The sequence below is a fragment of the Stegostoma tigrinum genome, chromosome 14, assembly GCF_030684315.1.
Source record: "Stegostoma tigrinum isolate sSteTig4 chromosome 14, sSteTig4.hap1, whole genome shotgun sequence".
Classification (NCBI taxonomy): Eukaryota; Metazoa; Chordata; class Chondrichthyes; order Orectolobiformes; family Stegostomatidae; genus Stegostoma; species Stegostoma tigrinum.
The window spans coordinates 60,995,540-61,018,266 of record NC_081367.1 but is presented as its reverse complement, the minus strand read 5'-3'; the positions used below and the strand labels follow the sequence as shown (position 1 = coordinate 61,018,266).

At 42.2% G+C, this 22,727-nt stretch overlaps 1 protein-coding gene across 1 annotated transcript in view; it reads right to left on the bottom strand.

Moving 5' to 3' along the window:
- Window positions 1-22,727, bottom strand: part of prkci (protein kinase C, iota) — a 122,431-nt gene that overhangs the window by 36,346 nt on the left and 63,358 nt on the right. The window contains exons 5-10 of the mRNA XM_059651200.1: window positions 18,080-18,165; window positions 15,756-15,887; window positions 11,852-11,896; window positions 11,687-11,732; window positions 5,688-5,746; window positions 3,764-3,940 (exon numbers count right to left, since the gene is read on the bottom strand). Coding sequence (XP_059507183.1) covers window positions 3,764-3,940; window positions 5,688-5,746; window positions 11,687-11,732; window positions 11,852-11,896; window positions 15,756-15,887; window positions 18,080-18,165 — 545 coding nt within the window. The remainder of the gene's footprint in view (window positions 1-3,763; window positions 3,941-5,687; window positions 5,747-11,686; window positions 11,733-11,851; window positions 11,897-15,755; window positions 15,888-18,079; window positions 18,166-22,727) is intronic.

The following is a 22,727-nucleotide window of genomic DNA, read 5'->3' as shown; positions in this document are numbered from 1 at the left end:
AGGTGGAGGAAGCTAGGGTCAAGCTCAGCTCTAGAGAATTACAGGCAGGCGAGGAAAGAGCTCAAAAATGGTCTGAGGAGACCCAGGAGGGGGAATGAGAAAGGCTGGGCAGAACGGATTACGGAGAACATAAAGGCATTTTACACTTCTGTGAGAAATAAGAGAATGGTTAAAGAAAGAGTAGGGACGATCAGGAATAGCAGAGGGAACTTATGTGTGGAGTCTGAGGTGGTAGGGGAAACCCTAAATGAGTTTTTTGCTTCTGTCTTTACGAAAGAAATGAACTTTGTAGTGAATGAAACCTTTAAAGAGCAGGTGTGCATGCTGGAATGGAAAGAGATAGAGGAAGCTGATGTGCTGAATATTTTGTCAAACATTAAGATTGACAAGTCGCCAGGCCCGCACCAGATTTGTCCTCGGCTGCTTTGGGAAATGAGAAATGCAATTGCTTTGCCACCTGCGAAGATCTTTGCATCCTCGCTCTCCACTGGAGTCGTACCTGAGGACTGGAGAGACGCAAATGTAATTCCTCTCTTCAAGAAAGGAAATAGGGAAATCCCTGGCAATTACAGACCAATAAGTCTCACGTCTGTCGTCTGCAAGGTGTTAGAAAGGATTCTGAGGGATAGGATTTATGACCATCTGGAAGAGCATGGCTTGATTAAATGCAGTCAACACGGCTTTGAGGGGGGCAGGTCGTGCCTCACAAACCTTAGAGTTCTTTGAGGATGTGACGAGAAAAGTTGATGAGGGTCGAGCTGTGGATGTGGTGTATATGGACTTCAAGGCATTTGATAAGGTTCCCCATGGTAGGCTCATTCAGAAGGTCAGGAGGAATGGGATACAGGGGAACTTAGCTGTCTGGATAAAGAATTGGATGGCCAACAGAAGACAGCGAGTGGTAGTAGAAGGAAAATATTCTGCCTGGAAGTCAGTGGTGAGTGGTGTTCCACAGGGCTCTGTCCTTGGGCCTCTACTGTTGGTAATTTTTATTAATGACTTGGATGAGGGGATTAAAGGATGGGCCAGCAAGTTTGCAGACGACACAAAAGTTGGAGGTGTCGTTGACAGTGTAGAGGGCTGTTGTAGGCTGCAGCGGGACATTGACAAGATGCAGAGATGGGTTGAGAGGTGGCAGATGGAGTTCAACCTGGATAAATGCGAGGTGATGCATTTTGGAAGGTTGAATTTGAAACCCGAGTACAGGATTAAGGATAGGATTCTTGGCAATGTGGAGGAACAGAGGGATCTTGGCATGCAGATACATAGATCCCTTAAAATGACCACCCAAGTGGACAGGGCTGTTAAGAAAGCATATGGTGTTTTGGCTTTCATTAAAAGGGGGATTGAGTTTAAGAGTCGTGAGATCTTGTTGCAGCTCTATAAAACTTTGGTTAGACCGCACTTGGAATACTGCGTCCAGTTCTGGTCGCCCTATTATAGGAGAGATGTGGATGCTTTGGAGAGGGTTCAGAGGAGGTTTACCAGGATGCTGCCTGGACTGGAGGGCTTATCTTATGAAGAGAGGTTGACTGAGCACGGACTCTTTTCATTGGAGAAAAGGAGGAGGAGAGGGGACCTAATTGAGGTAGACAAGATAATGAGAGGCATAGATAGAGTTGATAGCCAGACACTATTTCCCAGGGCAGAAAAAGCTAACACGAGGGGTCATAGTTTTAAGCTGGTTGGAGGAAAGTATAGAGGGGATGTCAGAGGCAGGTTCTTTACTCAGAGTTGTGAGCGCATGGAATGCGTTGCCAGCAGTTGTGGAAGCAAGGTCACTGGGGACATTTGAGAGACTGCTGGACATGCATATGGTCACAGAAATTTGAGGGTGCATACATGAGGATCAATGGTCGGCACAACATCATGGGCTGAAGGGCCTGTTCTGTGCTGTACTGTTCTATGTTCTATCACCTTTAAACCTTGCCCCTCACACCTTAAACCCATGGCCCCTGGTAACTAACTCTTCCACCCTGGGAGAAAGCTCTGACTGTCTAGTCTGTCCGTGCCCTTCATAATCTTGTAGGCCTCTATAAAGACACTCCGCAACCTCCATCATTCAAATGAGAAGAACCCATGTTTCTCCAACGTCTCCTCACAGCTCATGCCTTCCTTACCAGGCAACATCCTGGTAAATCTTTTCTGTATGCTCTCCAAAGCCAACACATCCTTCTGGCAATGTGACAACCAGAATTGAACACAATATTCCAAATGTGGCCACACCCTTCCACTGCTTCTCTCTGACTATGACCGAGCCAGAATTTTATCTATCTGGCAAGCTCACCTCTGAACCATGCGACTTTACCTTCTGTATGAGGCTGCCAAGAAGGACCTTGTCAAAGGCCTTACTGAAGTCCACGTAGACAACATCCATTGCCCTGCCCTCATCGATCATCTTCATCACTAACTCAAAAAACTCAACCAAGTCAATGAGACATGATCTCCCCTTCACAAAGCCACGTTGCATCTCGTTAATACGCCCATTGATTTCCAGGTGGGGGTAAATCCTGTCTTGAGAAATCCTCTCCAATAATTTCCCTCCCACTGACATAAAGTTCACTGGCCTGTAATTAGCTGGATTATCCTTGCCACCCTTCTTAAACAAAGGAACAACACTTGTTATACTCCAATCCTTTGGAACCTCCCCTGTAGCCACTGAGGATACCAAGATTTCCCTCAAGGCCCCAGCAATTTCGTTCCTTGCTCCGCTTCTAGATGGATACAATCCCTTATTTCAAATTAAGCTAACATTTCCTGAATTACAAAACAGCAGATTAACAGACTGTGCTGATTGCTTAAGAGCTACTTAAACAATCAAACTGATCAGATCTTTTCATATTGCCACATTATACTGCACTACTTCATGTTGATTTTAAACAGGGAAGACGTCTGCATAAATAGCTAGTTAAGGATTTGGAAAAGAATGGATTCAAGGAAGCCATCAATAAACAGTGCAAGTTAATGGTACAGTAATTCCTCCCTACGAAGTCTAGATTAAATGAGCCAAGATTTACAAAAGGAACTGCATATTCTACACCTCCAACAAATTTAAACCACAGCAGGAAAGAGAAATTTACTTTTAAAATGAAAATCTAAATGTCATTCCTATAGCAGGCTGTGCAACAAGTTTAATTTGGAGACAATCAGACTGCAGATGCTGGAAGTCAGAGTCAATAGATGTGAAGTCTGAAACATCGATTTTTCTGCTCCTGTCTGACCTGTTGTGCTCTTCCAGGATCACACCTATTGACAGTAAGTTTAACTTACTTTGTAGTCAGTGTCATGTGGTCATTCACAAGTTTAAAATAACTACAATGTAAAGATTCCATGCCAAAATGACACAGCAGCTTGAAGGCCAGTGAAAAAATTGGATTCCTTCTAAACCATAATTAAAAGAAATAGTACAAAATTAGTGAATCTCAGTACAAGAAATCTGTTTGAAAAATCTCCCATGGCTAAAACATTCTCAGGACAGACAATGCTTTTCTGCTTTGCAGGTGTGTACTGAGTATATAGCCACAATTTCCTTGCTCACTTTCATCTTTCTCAAAAACTGAATCCAAGAGTGGTGCAAAAGATCCTTCCTTGCTTCTATGGTATTCTCAAGTAACAGCTTCCTAAAATTTCTTGCACAAAGATTTTTAAAATTTCCACTAAAAGTTATCTTAAGATTCAGCTTCCAAAACATCATCACTTCCTACATCTACAATTTTTATAATTTCAAAATCGAACAACTGCAATGTGATTAAATGTTTCTCACCTCATCATCATTAACCAGTTCCTTCTTCACAACTTTCATTGCATAAATGCGCTCCGTCTTTTTCAGTCGAACGAGGAGGACTTTAGCGTAGCTACCTCTTCCAATGACACGGATTAGATCGAAATCTGGAACACCTAAACTCGTGGGAACTTTTCCACTTTCCCTGCTGCTCATGGCCTGTTCAGAAAAACATGCCAATATCAGATGAGACTAAAATGCATCAAAATGGATCAGATCTGAATAAGTTGAAGGCAGCTGGTCAATTCAAGGGTCAGCACTGCGGACAGCCTCATATTTGCAAATTTGCACTGATCACTACACCCCTCCCCAACATTTAACAGGCATTTTTACAGACACAAACGGGCAGGGGCATGGATGATATGCAAGCAGATGGAATTAATTTAGAATGGCATCATGGTTGGTGCAGAAATGATGCACTGAAGATCCAGCTCTTGCGCTGAACTGATGTGGGATCTATGGCCTCTAATTACTGACCATCTGCCAGTTGAAGCAGTCTCATCCAAACTATTTCAGCTGTGTTGAGAGACTGAAAAAAGTGGGTTATTCTCCTTAGAGCAGAAGAGAAAACAGTATTTGGTACAGGTGCTCAAAATTGTAAAGGATTTTGTTTCTAAGATTAACATCAACGTCAATAGAGTAACAGACATGTGGAAACCTTTATTAGACATAGCAAGCTGATGTGATCAGGGCTAGGATGGAATGCCAGAAAGTGCATCTGAATCCAATTCATAACAATGAGAGAGTTTTGCATATATCTGTAGAACTGGTAGGTATATCGAATGAAAACTGTCAATGACTCTATCTTCTGTCAAATGCCTCAATATTGAGCATTAAAAATCTTTCCTTTAATCTTAAGTTAATTTCAGTAAAATTTTTTGATATCAATAATGGTTTTCATGGCTGAGAGGTCTAAAGCGCTGGTTTAAGGCTCCAGTGTCTACAGAGGCACGGGTTCAAATTCCGCCGCTGCCAATTGTGTCTGGGGATTGGTGTTAGCACCTTACCCACCAGTGCTTGTTTCTACACATACAGCAGCACATGGATGATAGAATAATGTAGGGTAAGGAGAGTAGTTTGATCTCAGTAGGATAATTAGTTGGCACGACATCGTGGGCTGAAGGGCCTATACTGTGCTGTACTGTTCTACGTTCAATAACTGCAGTGCATTTCTCCACTTGTGGGTTTTAAAAAAAATGATAAAAATTTAGAATTGATGCAGCAAAAATGATCTTGAACACCAGCCATCTTTCTGAGTAGCCATGACATGAGTCCCATCACTCCCCTGTCATATTCAGACCTATTCAAAACATTGCAAAGGGAACTTTAGTCTCCTTCCGTAACAAGGCCGCAGATCTTAATAATAAAATGTGAGGCTGGATGAACACAGCAGGCCCAGCAGCATCTCAGGAGCACAAAAGCTGACGTTTCAGGCCTAGACCCTTCATCAGAGAGGGGGATGGGGTGAGGGTTCTGGAATAAATAGGGAGAGAGGGGGAGGTGGACCGAAGATGGAGAGAAAAGAAGATAGGTGGAGAGGAGAGTATAGGTGGGGAGGTAGGGAGGGGATAGGTCAGTCCAGGGAAGACGGACAGGTCAAGGAGGTGGGATGAGGTTAGTAGGTAGGAGATGGAGGTGCGGCTTGGGGTGGAAGGGATGGGTGAGAGGAAGAACAGTTTAGGGAGGCAGAGACAGGCTGGACTGGTTTTGGGATGCAGTGGGGGGAGGGGAAGAGCTGGGCTGGTTGTGTGGTGCAGTGGGGGGAGGGGACGAACTGGGCTGGTTTTGGGATGCGGTGGGGGAAGGCGAGATTTTGAAGCTGGTGAAGTCCACATTGATACACGCAGATCTTAATATTGTGTTTTAGAATGTTAGCAACCAACACAAACAGATTTTCCTTTTGTACCTCTTTTTCCTCACCAACATGGTCCAGGTTTTCTTGGCTGGAAGATTTGTATGGAATAACTGCAAGGAGCAGAGAGAGAGATACATTCTTTATAAGGCATTAAACTGATGAAAAAAATAATCTTCACACCTTATTAATATTCAATTACTTATTGCAGAGATTGCTCAAAATTAGGAATTTTTTAAAAACCAAATCCCAAGGAGGATTTATTTTTTTAAAAAGTCTCCACTCTTTATTGTGACATCATCTTACAAACATTAGTTGCCTGCTGTACAACGTTGGCAATTTAATGTGGTAGAATAAAAAGATTATTTCAATCAAAATTAACAAGGACCACCAAAATGGTGATCCTGGGGAAAAAGGAATTTGTTAAAAAATGAATCAGTGATAATGGGAACTGCAGATGCTGGAGAATCCAAGATGACAAAAGTGTGGAGCTGGATGAACACAGCAGGCCAAGCAGCATCTCAGGAGCACAAAAGCTGATGTCTCGGGCCTAGACCCTTCATCAGAGGAAGCTTCTGATGAAGGGTCTCGGCCCGAGACGTCAGCTTTTGTGCACCTGAGATGCTGCTTGGCCTGCTGTGTTCATCCAGCTCCACACTTTTGTCATCTTGTTAAAAAATGAAACCTTGTTCATTTTTTTTCGACCACTTCATAAACACGAAGATGTGGAATATTGTGGAATGCTCCCATGACTTGAACATGAACATTACTTGAAATTTTCTTGAAATACTGGATTTTATAGAAATCCATTCATAAGGCATTGATCACCACCAAAAGAACAGTAAAAATTCACAATCTCAGCAAATGAAGAAATTAAGCGAATCATTAATACAAAGCACACTTGAAGGATAGAAAACACTAAAAGTACTGTGGTTTATCTCAATCATGAAGGTTGATGACATGTAAACAGTTGTAATAGAACAAAAAGTACTAAGAAAATTACAGCACAGAAACAGGCCCTTCGGCCCTCCAAGCCTGCGCCGATCGAGATCCTCTGTCTAACTAGTCATCTACTTTCTAAGGGTCTGTGCCCATTTGCTCCCCGCCCATCCATGTACCTGTCAAGATATATCTTAAAGACACTAACATGTTTGCGTCTACCACCTCCACTGGCAACGCATTCTAGGCACCCACCACCCTCTGTGCAAAGAACTTTCCACGCATATCTCCCTTAAGCTTTCCTCCTCTCACTTTGAACTCATGACCCCTAGTAATTGAGTCCTCCACTATGGGGGGAAAAAGCTTCTTGCTATCCACCCTGTCTATACCCCTCATGATTTTGTAGACCTCAATCAGGTCCCCCCTCAATCTCTGTCTTTCTAATGAAAATAATCCTAATCTTCTCAACCTCTCTTCATAGCTAGCACCCTCCATGCCAGGCAACATCCTGGTGAACCTCCTGTGTACCCTCTCCAAAGCAACCACATCCTTTTGGTAACGTGGCGACCAGAACTGTACACAGTACTCTCAGTGTGGCCGAACCAAAGTCTTATACAACCGTAACATGACCTGCCAACTGTTGTACTCAATACCCCATCCGATGAATACATTTTTACACAACAAAAAATGTTTTAAAACAATAGGAAGCCCGTGCTCTTTTAAAAAATATCCGAAGGGGGAGCTATCAGATGTATTCGTGGTGCAAAGATCCTGAGGACTGATGAAAGGTATCCAGGACTGCTCCGGGAAGCAAGGTAGGAGATTGCTGGGGCCCTGGCCAGAACGTTTAATACTTCACTGGCGAAGTGCCAGATGACTGGAGGAGAGCAAACGTGGTTCCTTTGCTCAAGAAGAACAGCAGGGACGAGCCAGGTAATTACAGGCCAGTTGGTCTGATGTTAGTGGTGTGTAACTTATTGAAAGAAATTCTGAGAGACAGGTTTAATCGATGCTTGGAAAGACAGGGATTGCTCACAAATAGTCAGCACAAATATGCTGGCGGAACATGCTGCCTGACAAATTTAATTTTTTTTTGAAAGGTTTACTTGATGACGGCATTGCAGTTGATGTTGTTTAAATGGACATCAGAAAGGCCTTTGACATGATCTCATGTGGAAGGCTGGTCTAAAAGCTAAGAGCCAATGGTATCCAAGGTAAGTTGCCAAACTGGACCCAAAGCTTGCTTGCATGTAGGAGGCGAAGGATGATTGTGGTGGGTTATTTTTATGATTGGAAGTCTGTGATCAGCACTGCACCACAGGAATCAGTGCTGGGACCTTTGATATCTGTTACGTACATTAATGACTTTGATTAAATGTAATAGATATAATTAGCAAATTTGCAGATGACAAAAATTGGGTGTAATTCATAGTGAGGAGGATGGTCTTAGGGTAGAGTCTGATATTGAAGAGCAGGTAATGGCAGGTGGAATTTAGTCCCAATAAGTGAGAGGTGATACATATTGGGAATATATAGAATGAATACTACGTCCTACAGAATACTGAGGAACAAAGGGACCTTGTTATGCAAGTCCATTAATCCCAGAAGATGTCAGCAAGAGACAAACAGGGTGATAAAGGAGGCAAACAGGATGCTTGCTTTCATTAGCCAAAATATAAAATATAGGAGCGAAGAAGTCTTGTTATAACTCTGTAAAACACTGGTTGGGCCATGGATGGAAGACTATGTGCATTTATGGTCAGCATCCCATCTGGGAAGGACATGGCTGCATGGCAGGGGGTGCAAAGAAAATCCACCAGGATGTTGCTTGGGATGGAAAGTCCCAGTTATGAGGAGATGCTTGATAGGCTAGGTTTCTTTTCCTTGGAGCAGAGGAGACTGAAAGTGGATCCAAGTGAGGAGTACAAAATTATGAAAGGCACTGACATGGTAGATTGTGACACTCTTCCCAAGGGAGACATGTCTAAAACCAGCGGACATAAGTTTAAGGTGAGGAATATGTGGTTTAGAGGGGGTATGACAATTTTTTTTTGCCCAGAGGATGGCAGAAGTATTGTTGAGTATGTAGTGGAGGCAGGTACACTCACAACATTTCAAAAGCACCTGCATGAGCACATACATTGACAGAGCAGAATAGATTATGGACCATGTGCAGGAAAATAGGAGTAACGTAGTCTGAGGTTTGTTGGGCAGCATAGACAATGAGCCAAAGGGCGTATTTATATGCTCGGTGACTAAGTTTGAGTCACAATTTTATTTGTTCTGAACTAATTCCCACATTTTTCTATATACTTGGCATATAACATCATTTTCTACAAAATGTACACAAAACTCACCACTCCAATAATATTCATTGGTAGAATTACAAATTGGTTAACATCCAATGAAAAAACAAACCTTTCCTTGAAGTATGACCATTCCCTTCATGGTGTAGTTTACACACACCAAATCAGCCATCTTTTATTACGTCACTAATTGGTTCACTTCCAAGAGATACATCTCTGGAGAACAAAACAGTGAACAAGTTGGCCGTGGAGCTTCATAAGTCAGCTCCAACACTCTTCTAATATCTTCCATATTAGCTTCTGATCTTTTATAGCGGTATTCTATCGTTCATTTCTTCTAGTATCCAAAAGTCTAAGTTTCGGATATACTTATTGCCGGAATATTTACAGCTCTGGAGGAATGAGTTCCTAAAAATCGGAATCCCAATTTAAAGTGCTGTTCCTCATCCCAATAACTGACCGAACCCCTCAATCTCTAATTCTAGAGACTCTCAATATCTGCCCTTATTAGTTCTCAAAGAACACAAGGAATCAGAACATTTGGCCACTCAAGCCTGCTCGTCATTTCATAATATTATGGCTGGTTTGATTGCAGTTTTAACTTGAACCCAATCCCAGCTCCTCCCTTCCACTATGAAGCAGGTGTAGCCTTCCTTAGATAATGTGATCAAAAATATCCACAGTAACCAGATGTGGTCTCACTGAAGGACGATGAAAATGTCATGAGACTTCTCCACTCTTGTGCTCTAATGAGGGCTAACATACATTGCCCTTTTAAATTGCATCCTTAAGTTAATTTTGGGAATGATGCACAAGGGTCGTTTAAAAGGTCTATCATCTAAAAAGTAGCGATATTTACATTCTTCCAACATATTACACCATTTAATGCTTTCTTATCCAATCATTAAACCCCCTTTTTTGCTTTAGCAGTCTCTTTTCATTCCTTTGCTCTCTCACTTAACTTTGCATCCAACTTAGTTACTCTGTACTTTATCACCTCATTCATATCTGATGCAAAACTGTAAATGCTGAGGCCCAAACACCAGTCCCTATGACACTTTACTACACCTCAACATCTTGAAAATAACCCATTTATTCCAATCATTGTTCTTTAAACAAATCTGTTGGTCATCATCAATCCATATTAATAAATGATCCCCAATCCTTTGACCTCTCAACAGGATAAAAACAAATCGTTTTAAAGGAAGATCACTGGACACAAAATGTCAAATCTGCTTTCTCTCCACAGATGCTTCCAGGCCCGCTGAGTTTCAACAGCAATTTCTGTTTTCACTGTAAATGCTTAACCAGTGCTCACTCAACTGTAATATCTCCCCATACTGTCTAATTTAATTTACTTTTTAGATGATAAACTATTCAAGCTATTAAACACAGTTCTCACCGATCATTGCTCTTCTGAATTCCTGCTGCCAGTGCCCAATTTATCAGTACTTTTTTTTTAAAAATTCAAATGACCATATATTGTATAGATTTTACAACAAACCTAAAAGACTGATTATGCATGTAATATCTGTGCATGAACAAGTTGACCCTTCATAGATAATCACACATGCAAACTCAGAGGATTATCAAAGAGAATACTGATCAGCAAACCCCCATGCCTCGATGAAGCAAGCATAAGAGACCATTTGGCCCATCAAACCTTCTGCACGACCAAATTGATTACATTTCACTACATTTTTTATTTTCTAGTTTTCAAATATTTAATCAATTTCTTCCTTCTCCACTACTGTCTTTCTTTAATTCATTTGTGTGTGCCATTGGCTGGGCCAACATTTATTGTCCATCCCTAACTGGATCAGATAGCAGTTAAGAATCAACCTGACAGCAGAGTCTGAAGTCACATGTAGGCTAGACTGGATAAGGACAGGATATTTCCTTCCCTAAAGTGAATCAGATGGGTTTTTCCAACAATCAGCCACAGTTTAACAGTTATTCTTAGACACCTAATTCCAGATTTTTATTGAATTCAAATTTCACCATCTTCCATGGCAGGATTGGGATTCAGGTTCCCACGACACTACTTGAGTGTTACTAGCTAATTAATCTAGACAAAAGCACTGGCCATGGCCTATGTATTGTTTTTACAATGGTACTCTACTTATTATATATATTACGGTGAATGGGTTAGACCTTGATGCAGAAACAGAGAGCAGAAGAATGCCAGTGGGGCAAGTGTCATACCAACAGATGAAGCTCTTTCACACATCCAACATACTTCTAATTTCTTTACATTCTGTTCCTAGCATCTTCTGAAAAAAACTGGCATTAATGATCATGACAGTGGTGCTTGCCAGAAATACAATGCCTAATGCAGTGCTGAATTCTGTACATCAGGAAACTTGCAGATTCAGTATAGTTTATATTGAATTAGCTACACCAACATTGGACTTTGTTAAGAAAAGGAAGAATGACGTAGAAGGAGAAATCCATTCAGGTTTTCTGCTCCCAACTGTTATGTAATTATACATGCTACAAAGTATGGATGTCAAGACAGAATAAGATTCAGCTCATTGACAACATGCCTGAATCATCAAGCATTCTACGACTTACATTTCTGTCTAATAAAATGAACTCAGGAGGAGATATTGAACACGTCTTCTATGACTCACTGTAAGCTTTCATGTAAGAGGGGAGAAAGTTGAAGACAGCAAGTGAATCTCAGGGAAAGTTCCTTCTGACCAGTATTTCTATCTGTTCTGCCCACCAAATTCAAAAGGCCACAGATGCTTGGCAGCAAGTTAAAACATCTAAAATATTAACGTTAAAGAAAGACCCGCACCTTACCTGGTGCAATATTTTCTGCATTGTCAGCACCTGGAATCATATGCTCCTAAACCAAAGCACAACATTAAGATTTTCAGCTGTGAAACAATATGCAAAGTTAAACAGCAATTAAAATGCATGATAATTCAGTAATATCATCAAACTGAGCCAGAATCACACTCATACCTGATCACTACTTCCCCAAGGATAAGGAATAGGATGTGTGCTGATCTGAAAAACAAAATAGTCAATGTGTGTTTCACAAATATTCCCTTTTTAAGGAGGAATCAAATTTTAAACATGGCACAAGTGTTGTCAATAGGGGGTAATTTTTATTTGCATAAGCCAAAGTTGCATCATGTATTGTGCCATCGTACCTCATGCATTTTCTTGCCCCATCATTCCAGACTTACCTCAATAATTGCCTACCATGTCCTTATCACAACCATGGCAACTGATTTTTGCCCCAGTTCCCAAAACAACTCGTCACTCAACAGGTGTCTGCCCAAAGATTGGTATCCCTTGCATCCATGTCATTTGTAAAGTGCGACTATGCACTCAGACATGGCATTTTAAAGCTTCCTTGCTCATTGACAGACAGAACATGCCACAGAATGGGAAAATGGCATCGTGCTTCTCAGGCAGCAATCTAGAATTCTGGTGGACAGGACGGTGCACTGAAGAGATGTCCTCTTCTTAGAGGACTGATAGAAGAATAGCACCATCAGGCCTTGCCAGCCTGGTCTGAGATTGTCACCCAGGTCAGTGCTGTGTCCAGGATGCAGAGGAATAGCCAGCAAAGTAAAAAGAATGTCAATGACCTTCTCTGCTACACCAGGGCGTCTCACTTCTCTCTGCCACATCGCAACCTACCTATGTCACTACACATACCTCTTACATGCCCCATCACAATCATGGTTGTCTACAACATACTTCCTCATCCACTCTCACCCCATGAACCTCCCTTAACACTAGTCCTGATGCCCTCTGGACTGCCCCATTTCTTTTGGAGTATCTCACCACCCTGCCCTCATACAGGCGATGACAAATAACTCTGCCATCCACTGTCATCTCACTCATTCCTGCCTTTCTCCTCATTACGGAGCAGGCAGTCCATAACAGGGTAGAATGAGCCTGTGCTAGTGGAGAGGTGCCCAACATGCATATCTTCACCTGCTCACCAGAGAAGTCTGGGGCTGCTCAAGTAGGGATGTGGAGACATCTACGCCCCTCCAAACAGGCATGTACCATCTGCATGCCACTCTCCCAGCAAATCACAGCACACCACTGGTGCCTTTTCTCCCTTGTCTTGCAAAAACCTTCCAAGAAACACCCTTTGAACCACTACAGAGGAGAGTACCCGGACCTCAGAGGAAGCTTTGGCAAACTGCATCTTGGACTTCGAACCAGACAGATTTAGAGACCTTGGTGACAATTGTAAACTTAAGAGACTGTGTGTACACAACCCAGTAGGGACCTCACTGTGAGAGTTCTGCTGATGAAGCCATGGCCCAGGCAGATGACCCTATGATGTTAATCATCAAGGGCTGCATCCAAACAGTGTAGCTAATGGTGAAGTGCTGTTCCTACTCCCAGCCTTGGAAGTTCACCTCTGCTATCCTGACAGCAATTTATATCCCAAGCAGAACTGGAGGGCATACTTGATGAAATAGACATTGCCACAAATAGCCTTGAGATGGATTACCACGGAGCCTTGCTCATCACTGGTGTTTTAACCAGGCCAACCTCAACAACGTGCTGCCAAGATACCAGCAACACATCGCATGTCCCATCAGGGGTCCAAACAACCTTGACCATCGTTGATAAACAATCAAACCCATCTCTTGCTCCAAAGTACACTCACATTTTGGAAAATCAGACCATAAAGCTGTACTACTTACCCTGGCTTACAAGCAGAAATTGAAATGTGAAGATCCAGTACAGAGTGTTGCACGTGCTGGTCTGAGCTAACAGATGAGCTCCTATGTGACTGACCCATAATCAAGAATTCAACAGCTAACCAAAATAAGTCCGCCATTACAGTCATAGACTTAATCGGTAAGTGTGTAGAGGACCGTGTGCCAATTAAATTAATCCGAGTGTTCCCTCAAGCACTCCAAGGGTCACTCTACCAAAACTCCAAGGTCAACAGGACCCATAGCAGAGCAGGCCCTCACCAGCCCAACTCTAAACGAGTACACTGAAGTGTGATGGGAAGGCGGGAGAAGGAAACCTATTGGAGGACATTTTAGTGACACAGGTGAAAGTGAATTTTCTATAATGACAGCAGTACAGAGAGGGGTCTGGGCTGAATGCCTAATGAAAAATATACACATAGCACTGGATCTTAGTGAAACCTTTGCCCCTCTAAACCTCCCAACTCTCTGTGCACAAAGGCAGAGATGTCAAGGAGGTAATAATAGAAGGAATCAATGCTACTGGGTGGCCAGGAATCAAGTAGCATGTGCGGCAGCTCGTCAATCACAGGTTAAGTCATCCACCCTGCCTGCTAAATGTACACACAGCCAATTATTTTCCCCACTGCACACTTCTGAGGTATAGCACAATGAAAGGCAACAGCGAGTGGTCCTCTTGCAGTGCCTTCTGTGTTGGTGAGCTCCAAACATATCTACACTCCCTTCTAAGTAACACACTGTGCCCCAGAATTTTAATTAAATTAAAAATTTGAGCACTCAAGTAGAAAGTTCTTCCTTCTGAGCGTGACCATTTTTTGGGAGACTATTTAAACTGTATTTAACACAGATTCACTTTCTCCTTCTTACATACATCCCAGCCCCCAGGCTCCTCAATTTCATTCCAACATTACATTTCCCATCATGCAAGACTCACATCAGGAGTGTTGAAACTAAAGTCCGCCGCATGTTGTCAGATCATTAAGTCTTAATTTGAAGGTTTTCTTTAAATTTGCATCTTGGCTTTAGGAATAAAACAAGTATTTGACATTTCTCTGAATTATGGCATTGTACGTCTTGTGCATTTTTGCTTCCATTTGTATACTTCTCAAGAACGAAAAGTTCTACTGCATGCAGTATCAAAACACAAGTTTTCACCCTGCAATATTTATTTTTCACATCAGCCAGGATGCCTGTTTCACAATTGCTAGGTAAGGACAGGATTGCGCTTGTCTGTCCGACGTTCTCTGTCCCTCACAGCATGGTGAGGACATCCTCACAGGCACAGGTGATAATGTAGTTAGCACACAGAAAATGGCATAGCTACTTTGCATCAGACTTCACAGATTGAGAATAAAGTTTAATGCCAAGGAAAATTAAAAGTAAATCACAGAATGGAACTACTAGATACAATTTTAGTGGAAAAAGAAAATGGAGAAACTAATAAGATGAAAGACAATTCCAAGAATATATTAACCTACCAGTGGACATAGAGCAGGTTGTTTGGAACATTACCAGGGTAAAACATTAAATTATGAGAGCAGATTGCATAAACTACACTTGGATTGCCTTGAATATAGTAAATTAAGGAATGATGCAAATGAGATGTTTAAGATTATCAAAATAATTTGATAAAACAGGCAGAAAACATTTTCTCTGTTAGGGAATTTAGAGCACTTAATATTGTTAACTACCCAGATGATTTCTTTAAACAAATATCCTCCATAATTCAATCCTTAAAATTATAACGTAAGTAATGAGCTTTTTTTAAAAACTGGATTTTCTGGAGTTAAAATCCAATGGAGTTACTTGTTAGTAATAACAGATTCAAACGTTATTAACATTTGTGACAAATTTCTTTCCAAAATAAAACTATCACTGCTTAACAGCACACACATCTTTCAATACGACATTCAACAGTACTTCACAAACAGGAAAACATGCATCTTAATGATTTCTCCATCATCTTTTTCCACTCAAATTGTATCTAGTAGTTCAATTCTGTGATTTATTTTTAATTTTCCTTGGCATTAAACTTTATCCTCAATCTGTGAAGTCTGGTGCAAAGTAGCTATTTAGTAAGTCTGCCAGTTCAACAGTACTATTTCCTGCTCCACAAGCAGGCAGAGCCAGAGTTAAAAATTCAAAGACTTTAAAAATAATGGACAAAGACTTACAGCATGACGTCCACATTCAATTGTAACCAGTTTGTGACATTTCTTATGGACAAGAAGCTTACAGTTGATGCATTTGTAGCCTTGACGACCTAGGCCCCAGATCCGATCAGTACAAAACGCACAGTGTGCTCGCTGAAGGAGAGAGAGCAAGAAAACAAATGATGGTTTAATGTTCAGCACAAACAGAACACTTTCGCTACAAATTTTATTAAACTAACAATAAATGTTATTACACATGCTCCAAAATACGTTCTAAAACTGTAACTAACTGTTGTGTATAATTTTTATAAGACTAGAAATTTAGGCCATTGTTGGGAGGTTGGAAGAGAGAGAGCAGAAAGGCATTCTACAGGAGTTCCTGGTATCAAATCAAAATATAGCCCTTACGAGGAGCACACCTACCGGCTCATATTTTCCCGTTTGTGAAGTCTCAGTGATTTCTATACTCTCAGTCTTCCACTCTACTTTCCGAACTAAATTTCCTTTATTGTGGCAGTGCACAGCAGTGACAACCTGCAGAGGAGTCACTGTGCACAAAGATTTCCTGGAACCTGTTGACTCACTTAGCCCATTTACTATATGTGGGTTGCTGCAGTTTTGATAGAAACAATGACACTTTCAGTAGGAAGTATTCAACTGTAGCCCCATATAAGCCCACAGAAGTGCACATAAGGCAATGAGAATTGTGTTTTGATCAGCAAGTTTGACTCCTGGACGTGTCTCAATATTATTTGCTCCAATAATCCACTCCCAGAATGCCCCACATTGAACGCTAGAAATGCTGATGCTGGGGTCAGAGAGAACAGTGTGGAGCTGGAGGAGCATGGCAGGCCAGGCAGCATCAGCGGAGCAGGACAGTTGACATTTTGGGTCAGGGTTCTTCTTCAGAAATGGAGGAGGGGAGGAAAGGGAGCTCTGGAATAGAGAGGAGGGGTGGGGCTGGGGCAGGTAAGTGGGATGGTGATAGGTGAGTGCAGATAGGGAGTGGTGGGGATTGGTCAGTGAGGTGGGAGTAGCCGATAGTTGGGAGACATGATGGACAGGTTGTGTCAGGTCCAGGAGGCAGAAGTGAGAAGGAGCATTGGTCATAGGATGAGGTTGGAGTCGGGAAATTTTGAAACTGGTAAAGAGCACAAAGAAACCATTGGGTTGTAGGCTCTCAAGGCTGAATAGGAAGTGCTACTCCTCTAGTTTCTGGGTGGCGTCATTGTGATATTGGAGGCGGCTCAGGAGAGACACGTCACCGAGGGAGTCGGGGCGGGGGTGGCGGTAGAGTTGAGATGGTTCGCAACTGGAAGGTGTTGTCATCTCTCGCAAACAGACTGCAGGGTGCTCTACAAAGTGATCTCCAAGCCTTCAATTGATCTCACTGATGTACAGGTGGTCACATCAGGAGCAGCGGATACAATAGACCACATTCATTGATGTGCAGGTGAACCCCTGTCTGATGTGGAAGGTTTGTTTGGTGCCTTGGATGGAGGCAAGGAAGGAGGTGTAGGGATAGATGTAGCACTTCCTGCTGTTGCCAGGAAAGGTGCCAGGGTGGTGGGGCTAGTGGGAAATGTGGAGCGGATGAGGGAATCGTGGGGAGAGTGGTCCCTACAGAAGGCGGATTGGGGTGGGGAGGGAAACATATCTTTGGTTGTGGGGTCAGACTGCAGGTAACGGAAGTGGCCGAGAATGATACATTGAATACAGTAGGGTGATATGTGAGGACAAGGGGAATTCTGTCTTTGCTTTTGTCGCAGGGAGGGGATGAGGGCAGAGGTGCGAGAAACACAAGAGATGCTGTCAAGAGCATTTTCGACCACCAAAGTCGGGGGGAGGGGTGGAATGTTGCATTCTTAGAAATAAGAGGACAAAAGGAATATTCAGGAGGGGAACACTCCATCTTGGGAGCAGATGCACTGAGCCAGAGGAATTAGGAGTGGGGGATCACATTCTTACAGGAAGGTGGGTGACAGGAGGTAGCTATGGGAGTCAGGGGGGCTTGAAATAGATGGTTTCAAGGTGGTCATCAGTGATGGATACAGAGGGGTCCGGGAAGGAAAGAGAGATATCAGGTATGGTCCAAGTTCTTAAGTGTGCTCTTTTAATTCTGATTCCAAGTGTTTGTGGCTGCTCTTGATTGGCATTTACTGCTGCTAAACCAAACTCATTTCATCACACAGCAAACTCTCAGAACCAGCAGAGATTGGGTTAAACCCAGCTCAGGAGCTCCAGAATAACATGTGGGCATTAGAGTGGGGGAAAAGAAAGTTATATTACTTGATGAACACAGCTTTTCTTTTGAAGAAAACAAACTAGCCAACAGTTCTTCTCACCCTATTGAATCTTTTGGCTTGGAAAGTATGTCCATTTACACAGTATAACTTTCTCCAACGCCGCGCACCTCGTCTGTAAATGGATTCTGAAAAAAAGTGGTACAAGCTAAAATGAGAAATCTGGAACTAGTTACACTTCAAATGAAGCTGCCTGATTACATCATTTTCACTGGGTATAAAGTTGGTAATGTTTTAAAATGCAAAAATACTATAAGCAAAATATATAATTCAGTTCACAAGATCACAGGACTGAACCAGTTCCACTTCAACACTCATTGTTTTTTTCCCCCCTTCTGGCCAACATACAACGCAGTCTTACGATGTTAAGCTATCAGAAAAATCTGACGGAACTTGGACTCTCCAACCAAAGTAGATGACGACTGACAGGTAACCAGACAGAATTGGTGTCAAAGGTAAATAATGTGAAAAGGTTAAGCAACAGTTATTTCAAATGATGAAAGGAGTACCGATTCAAAACGGCAATCAAAATGTTTAAAAAAGAAAGAGTAACTGCTGACAGTTACAGTAGCCAAAACTTGTAATTGTGCTTTAAATAAAATATTGTACACTACAGCCTTGCAATCAACATTGAGATAGGCACAATCAGAGTCATGACATTCATCCTGGATGCTTAAACTCTCAAGGGTTGAATGAGCTCAACAACTATTTGATATCTTAATGGTTACTGAAGCAAAATGTAATCAGATTTTTGCACCTGAACTATGACTCCTAGGACCAAGTGCCCATTCACAAGCCAAGGACTACAAGCACAAATTTTGTACAAAGTTACTGCAGCTTTTTTTTCTTTATTCATTCACGGGATGAGGGCATCGCTGGCTAGGCAGCATTTATCGCCCACCCCTAATTGTTAAGAGTCAACCACATTGTTGTGGGTCTGGAGACACATGCAGGCCAGACCAGGTAAGGATGGCAGTTTCCTTCTCCGAAGGACATTAGTGAATCATCTGGATTTTTCCCAACAATTGCCAATGGATTCATGGTCCTCATTAGATTTGTAATTCCAGATATTTATTGAATCCAAATCCTACCATCTGCCACAGTGGAATTTGAACCCAGGTGCCCAGAACATTATCTGGGTCTCTAGATTAACAGCGCACCAATAGGGTCTCTAGATTAACAGCGCACCAATAGTACCACTAGGACATTGCCTCCTCAAGCTCATAGCCATATAAGTGACAAGAAAAGTAATCCTGTTTTATCACATAGGTAAGCACATTGTCAAAGCATTATTGGCTCCAACACAGAAGAAGAAAGTGGAATGGTACAGAAGCGATGGGTAATTTATGAGTTATGGGAACAGATCAACATTTCTACTGCCATAGATGTGACTCCAAGACTTCATGTCACCTCCCTGGTGTTATGATTGTTACAGAGCAACTGCAATACAGGATTCTGGGGGAGGGGGGAAGAGGCAGAGGTCTCGGTCCACACTGGTTTCAAACTAAGTATGAAGGAGAATGAGGCCCAAAAGCCCATTTTAGAGAACTAGAATGGAGATTAAGAAAACTGGACCTCAAACAACAAACAGTAATCCCAGGATTAATAAAATGTCTATTTTGTTGGCGAGCACAGGAATAGGAGAATCGAGCAACTGAACATGTAGCTGGAGAACTGGTGTAGGAAGGAGGGCATCAGACTTCTGAGTCATTGGGATCAACTTGCGGATAGCAAGTTTACAAGGTTGCATCTTACAGGGCCAGAGCCAATATCCTAGCACGAAAACACTGCTATTTGGAATGGTTTATAATAATTGGAAGGGAGAAGGATCACAGATTAGAGGGAAGCAAATCTGGTAACAGGAAGTAGAGAATAAACAAAATTGGAGGACAAACAAAGTCAATGAGAGAATCAAATATGATTAGAATGCAGAATAATGTTAAAAATTAAACCAAAGACACAGCCTACCTGTATGCATGCAAAAGGTTAATAATTTGAAGACACAAACTGTGTAAATCATTTATATTCCATTACAAAGTAGTGGTTACAGGGTGACCAAGTTTGGGAACTGAATACTGAAGAATATTTATCATTGTGGAAAATGATTTAGCAGGAGGTCGTTGTGCAATATCACGGAACTAGAAGTCCAGAGCCTCAATCTTTTATTCTGAGGACAAGGGCTTAAATCCCACCATGGCAGATGGTAAAATTTGAATTTATAATAATTGGAACTAAAACTATATCGTAGCAATCAGGTAACCATTGTTGATTGTCATTAAAAAGACTCATCTGGTTCATTATGGGTCTTTAGGAAAGGAACGGTGTCAACCTGACCTGGTTTAGCCTGCATGCAGCTCCAGAGCCACAGCAATGTTGTTGACAATTAATCACCAACTGAGAAATTAGGTATGAGAAATAAATGCTGGCCTAACCAGTAATACCCACATCCTGTCAAAGAAATTTTTTTAAAACCATGGGCAAAAAAGTAAAGGAGGCTGGGTATCATTCTTGATAAGGGGCAAGGGTCTCGAGTTGTAGGAGGAGGCTGTAAATTGATTTTGGGTGAAATCAAAAAACAGCAAAGGACAGCATACATTGGTGGGAGTTCCTGAGAGGCCTACAACTTCTGGTGGTAATGTTGGGCCTGCTTGAAACAGTAAATTAGAGATGTATGTAACACAGGTAATAATTAGCTTCAATTTACATAGACTGGTAACCTAATCAGCACAAATGCTGTGCAGGATGAATTCCTGAAGCGTAAACAAGATGCTTTGAGCAGCAGTATGTATGCGGCATAGCTTATTCTGATATTGGAGTCTTGAATCAGAACAAGGCAAACGATTAAAGTATGAGGGGAATGTTGATATGATGAATTGGTCAAATACAGAGAAAGATTTGATGCTTGACAGGCAAATAACTAGTATTTGAAGTACTATAAGGTCTACACAGGCACATGTTCTTCTAAGGCACACACAAGGTGAATTAACCATGGCCAACAAAAGTTCAAGATTTCATCTAATCAAAGAAAACACTTACAAGATACCAGAAAATGTGATAAGGCCAAGGGTTGACAACAATTTAGGGTCATCGCTGAAGACAGCAAAAGATGACCAGAAATTGATAAAGAAAGGGAGAAAGAGAATGCCAAAGGAAGCTTACGAGCAATGTAAAGGCAGATTGTAAAAGCTTCTTTAAGTTGTGAATAAGAAACAATGCTGAGATAAATGTAGGCCCAATATATGTTGAGACAGGAGAATTTATTGGAAAACAGGAAAACACCAGGTAACGTAACCAATTACATTGTCTCATTCTCATGGACGATATGGAAAATCTCCCAGATTACAAGACAACAGTCTATGAGACTGAATGAAATTAGCATTGGTAAAGAGATAATACTTCAAAAGTTAAAAGGATTGAAGGTTTATGACCCCCTTGACCAAAACAGAATTATTTCATTTTATAGTAGCTGACTGCATGACTACAGTGATCATGGATGTATTTTTGGCTACCTTTCAAAATTCTGCAAATGTAAAATCAACTGGGGGTGGGCGGGGAGCGAGGGAGCGAGGGAGCGAGGGAGCGAGGGAGCGAGGGAGCGAGGGAGCGAGGGAGCGAGGGAGCGAGGGAGCGAGGGAGCGAGGGAGCGAGGGAGCGAGGGAGCGAGAGAGCGAGAGAGCGAGAGAGCGAGAGAGCGAGAACAATGCAGACCTGTAAGTTTGATGTCAGTAGTAGTGAAACTGTTACAATCTAGTCAAAAGGGTATGATAACGAGGCACTTGGTCATTTTTTGAACTGAATAATTTATTGAATTGAATTACTTATTTTCACTTGCATTTTAGTGAATAATACATTAAAATACAGTGAAAGGCTTCAATTGTTGCCACAATCTGGCACCATTCCAAAATGCTTAAGGATAAAAGAATTAAAAAAACTGAAAGAGTCGACCTTTGTTCTGCCGCCTCTATCATAAATCCTGAGACAGCGCACCAACATCACCTGCACCTCCACTTGCGTCAGACCCATCAACGTCGGAATTGCCACTCTTTAGATGCTATCTTGCCACTGGGTCCACCTTTCCAATACCTCCACCAGGCCCTGTGCTGAACCCATACTCACCCTGCAACCAGGTGCCTCCAGGCACCACCACAACCAAGAACTGCCACCACTGCCGTGACCATAACCAGGAAACCCCATTCTGGGCCTGCTGCGACTGCAACCTGGATTCCCTGCCTTCGCTGCCACCTCAATAACGCCAGAAGTCTCCACACTGGGCATACCACACTGCGACTGCCACCTCACCAACACCACAGGTCCCTATTCTGGGCTTACTACAATCAGGTGGCCTTGTCCTGTCCAGGCAGTGGAGACACTGCTGCCTTGCTAAGAGTCTTGCTCCAGCCGATCTCCTCCAAAATGTCATCTTGCTGGTCCTGCCACATCTGATTGCTAGTTTTGCCACTGCCAGCCCCAAATGCCAGGAGGATGTCTTTACTGCCAACGTCACTACCTCCAAATCACCAGAAGCAATGCCCACAGATGCCGACAATTAGCCCAGCACAAAGGGCTTCAAAAGAAAAGCCAACAAAACAAAAGTGAAAAAAGAGGGAAAAAAACAGTAGGACCAAGAAGGTAAAAACAGAAAACAGATGGGAGCTGATGAGTCCTGGGCTCAATAACCCCACACAGCTCT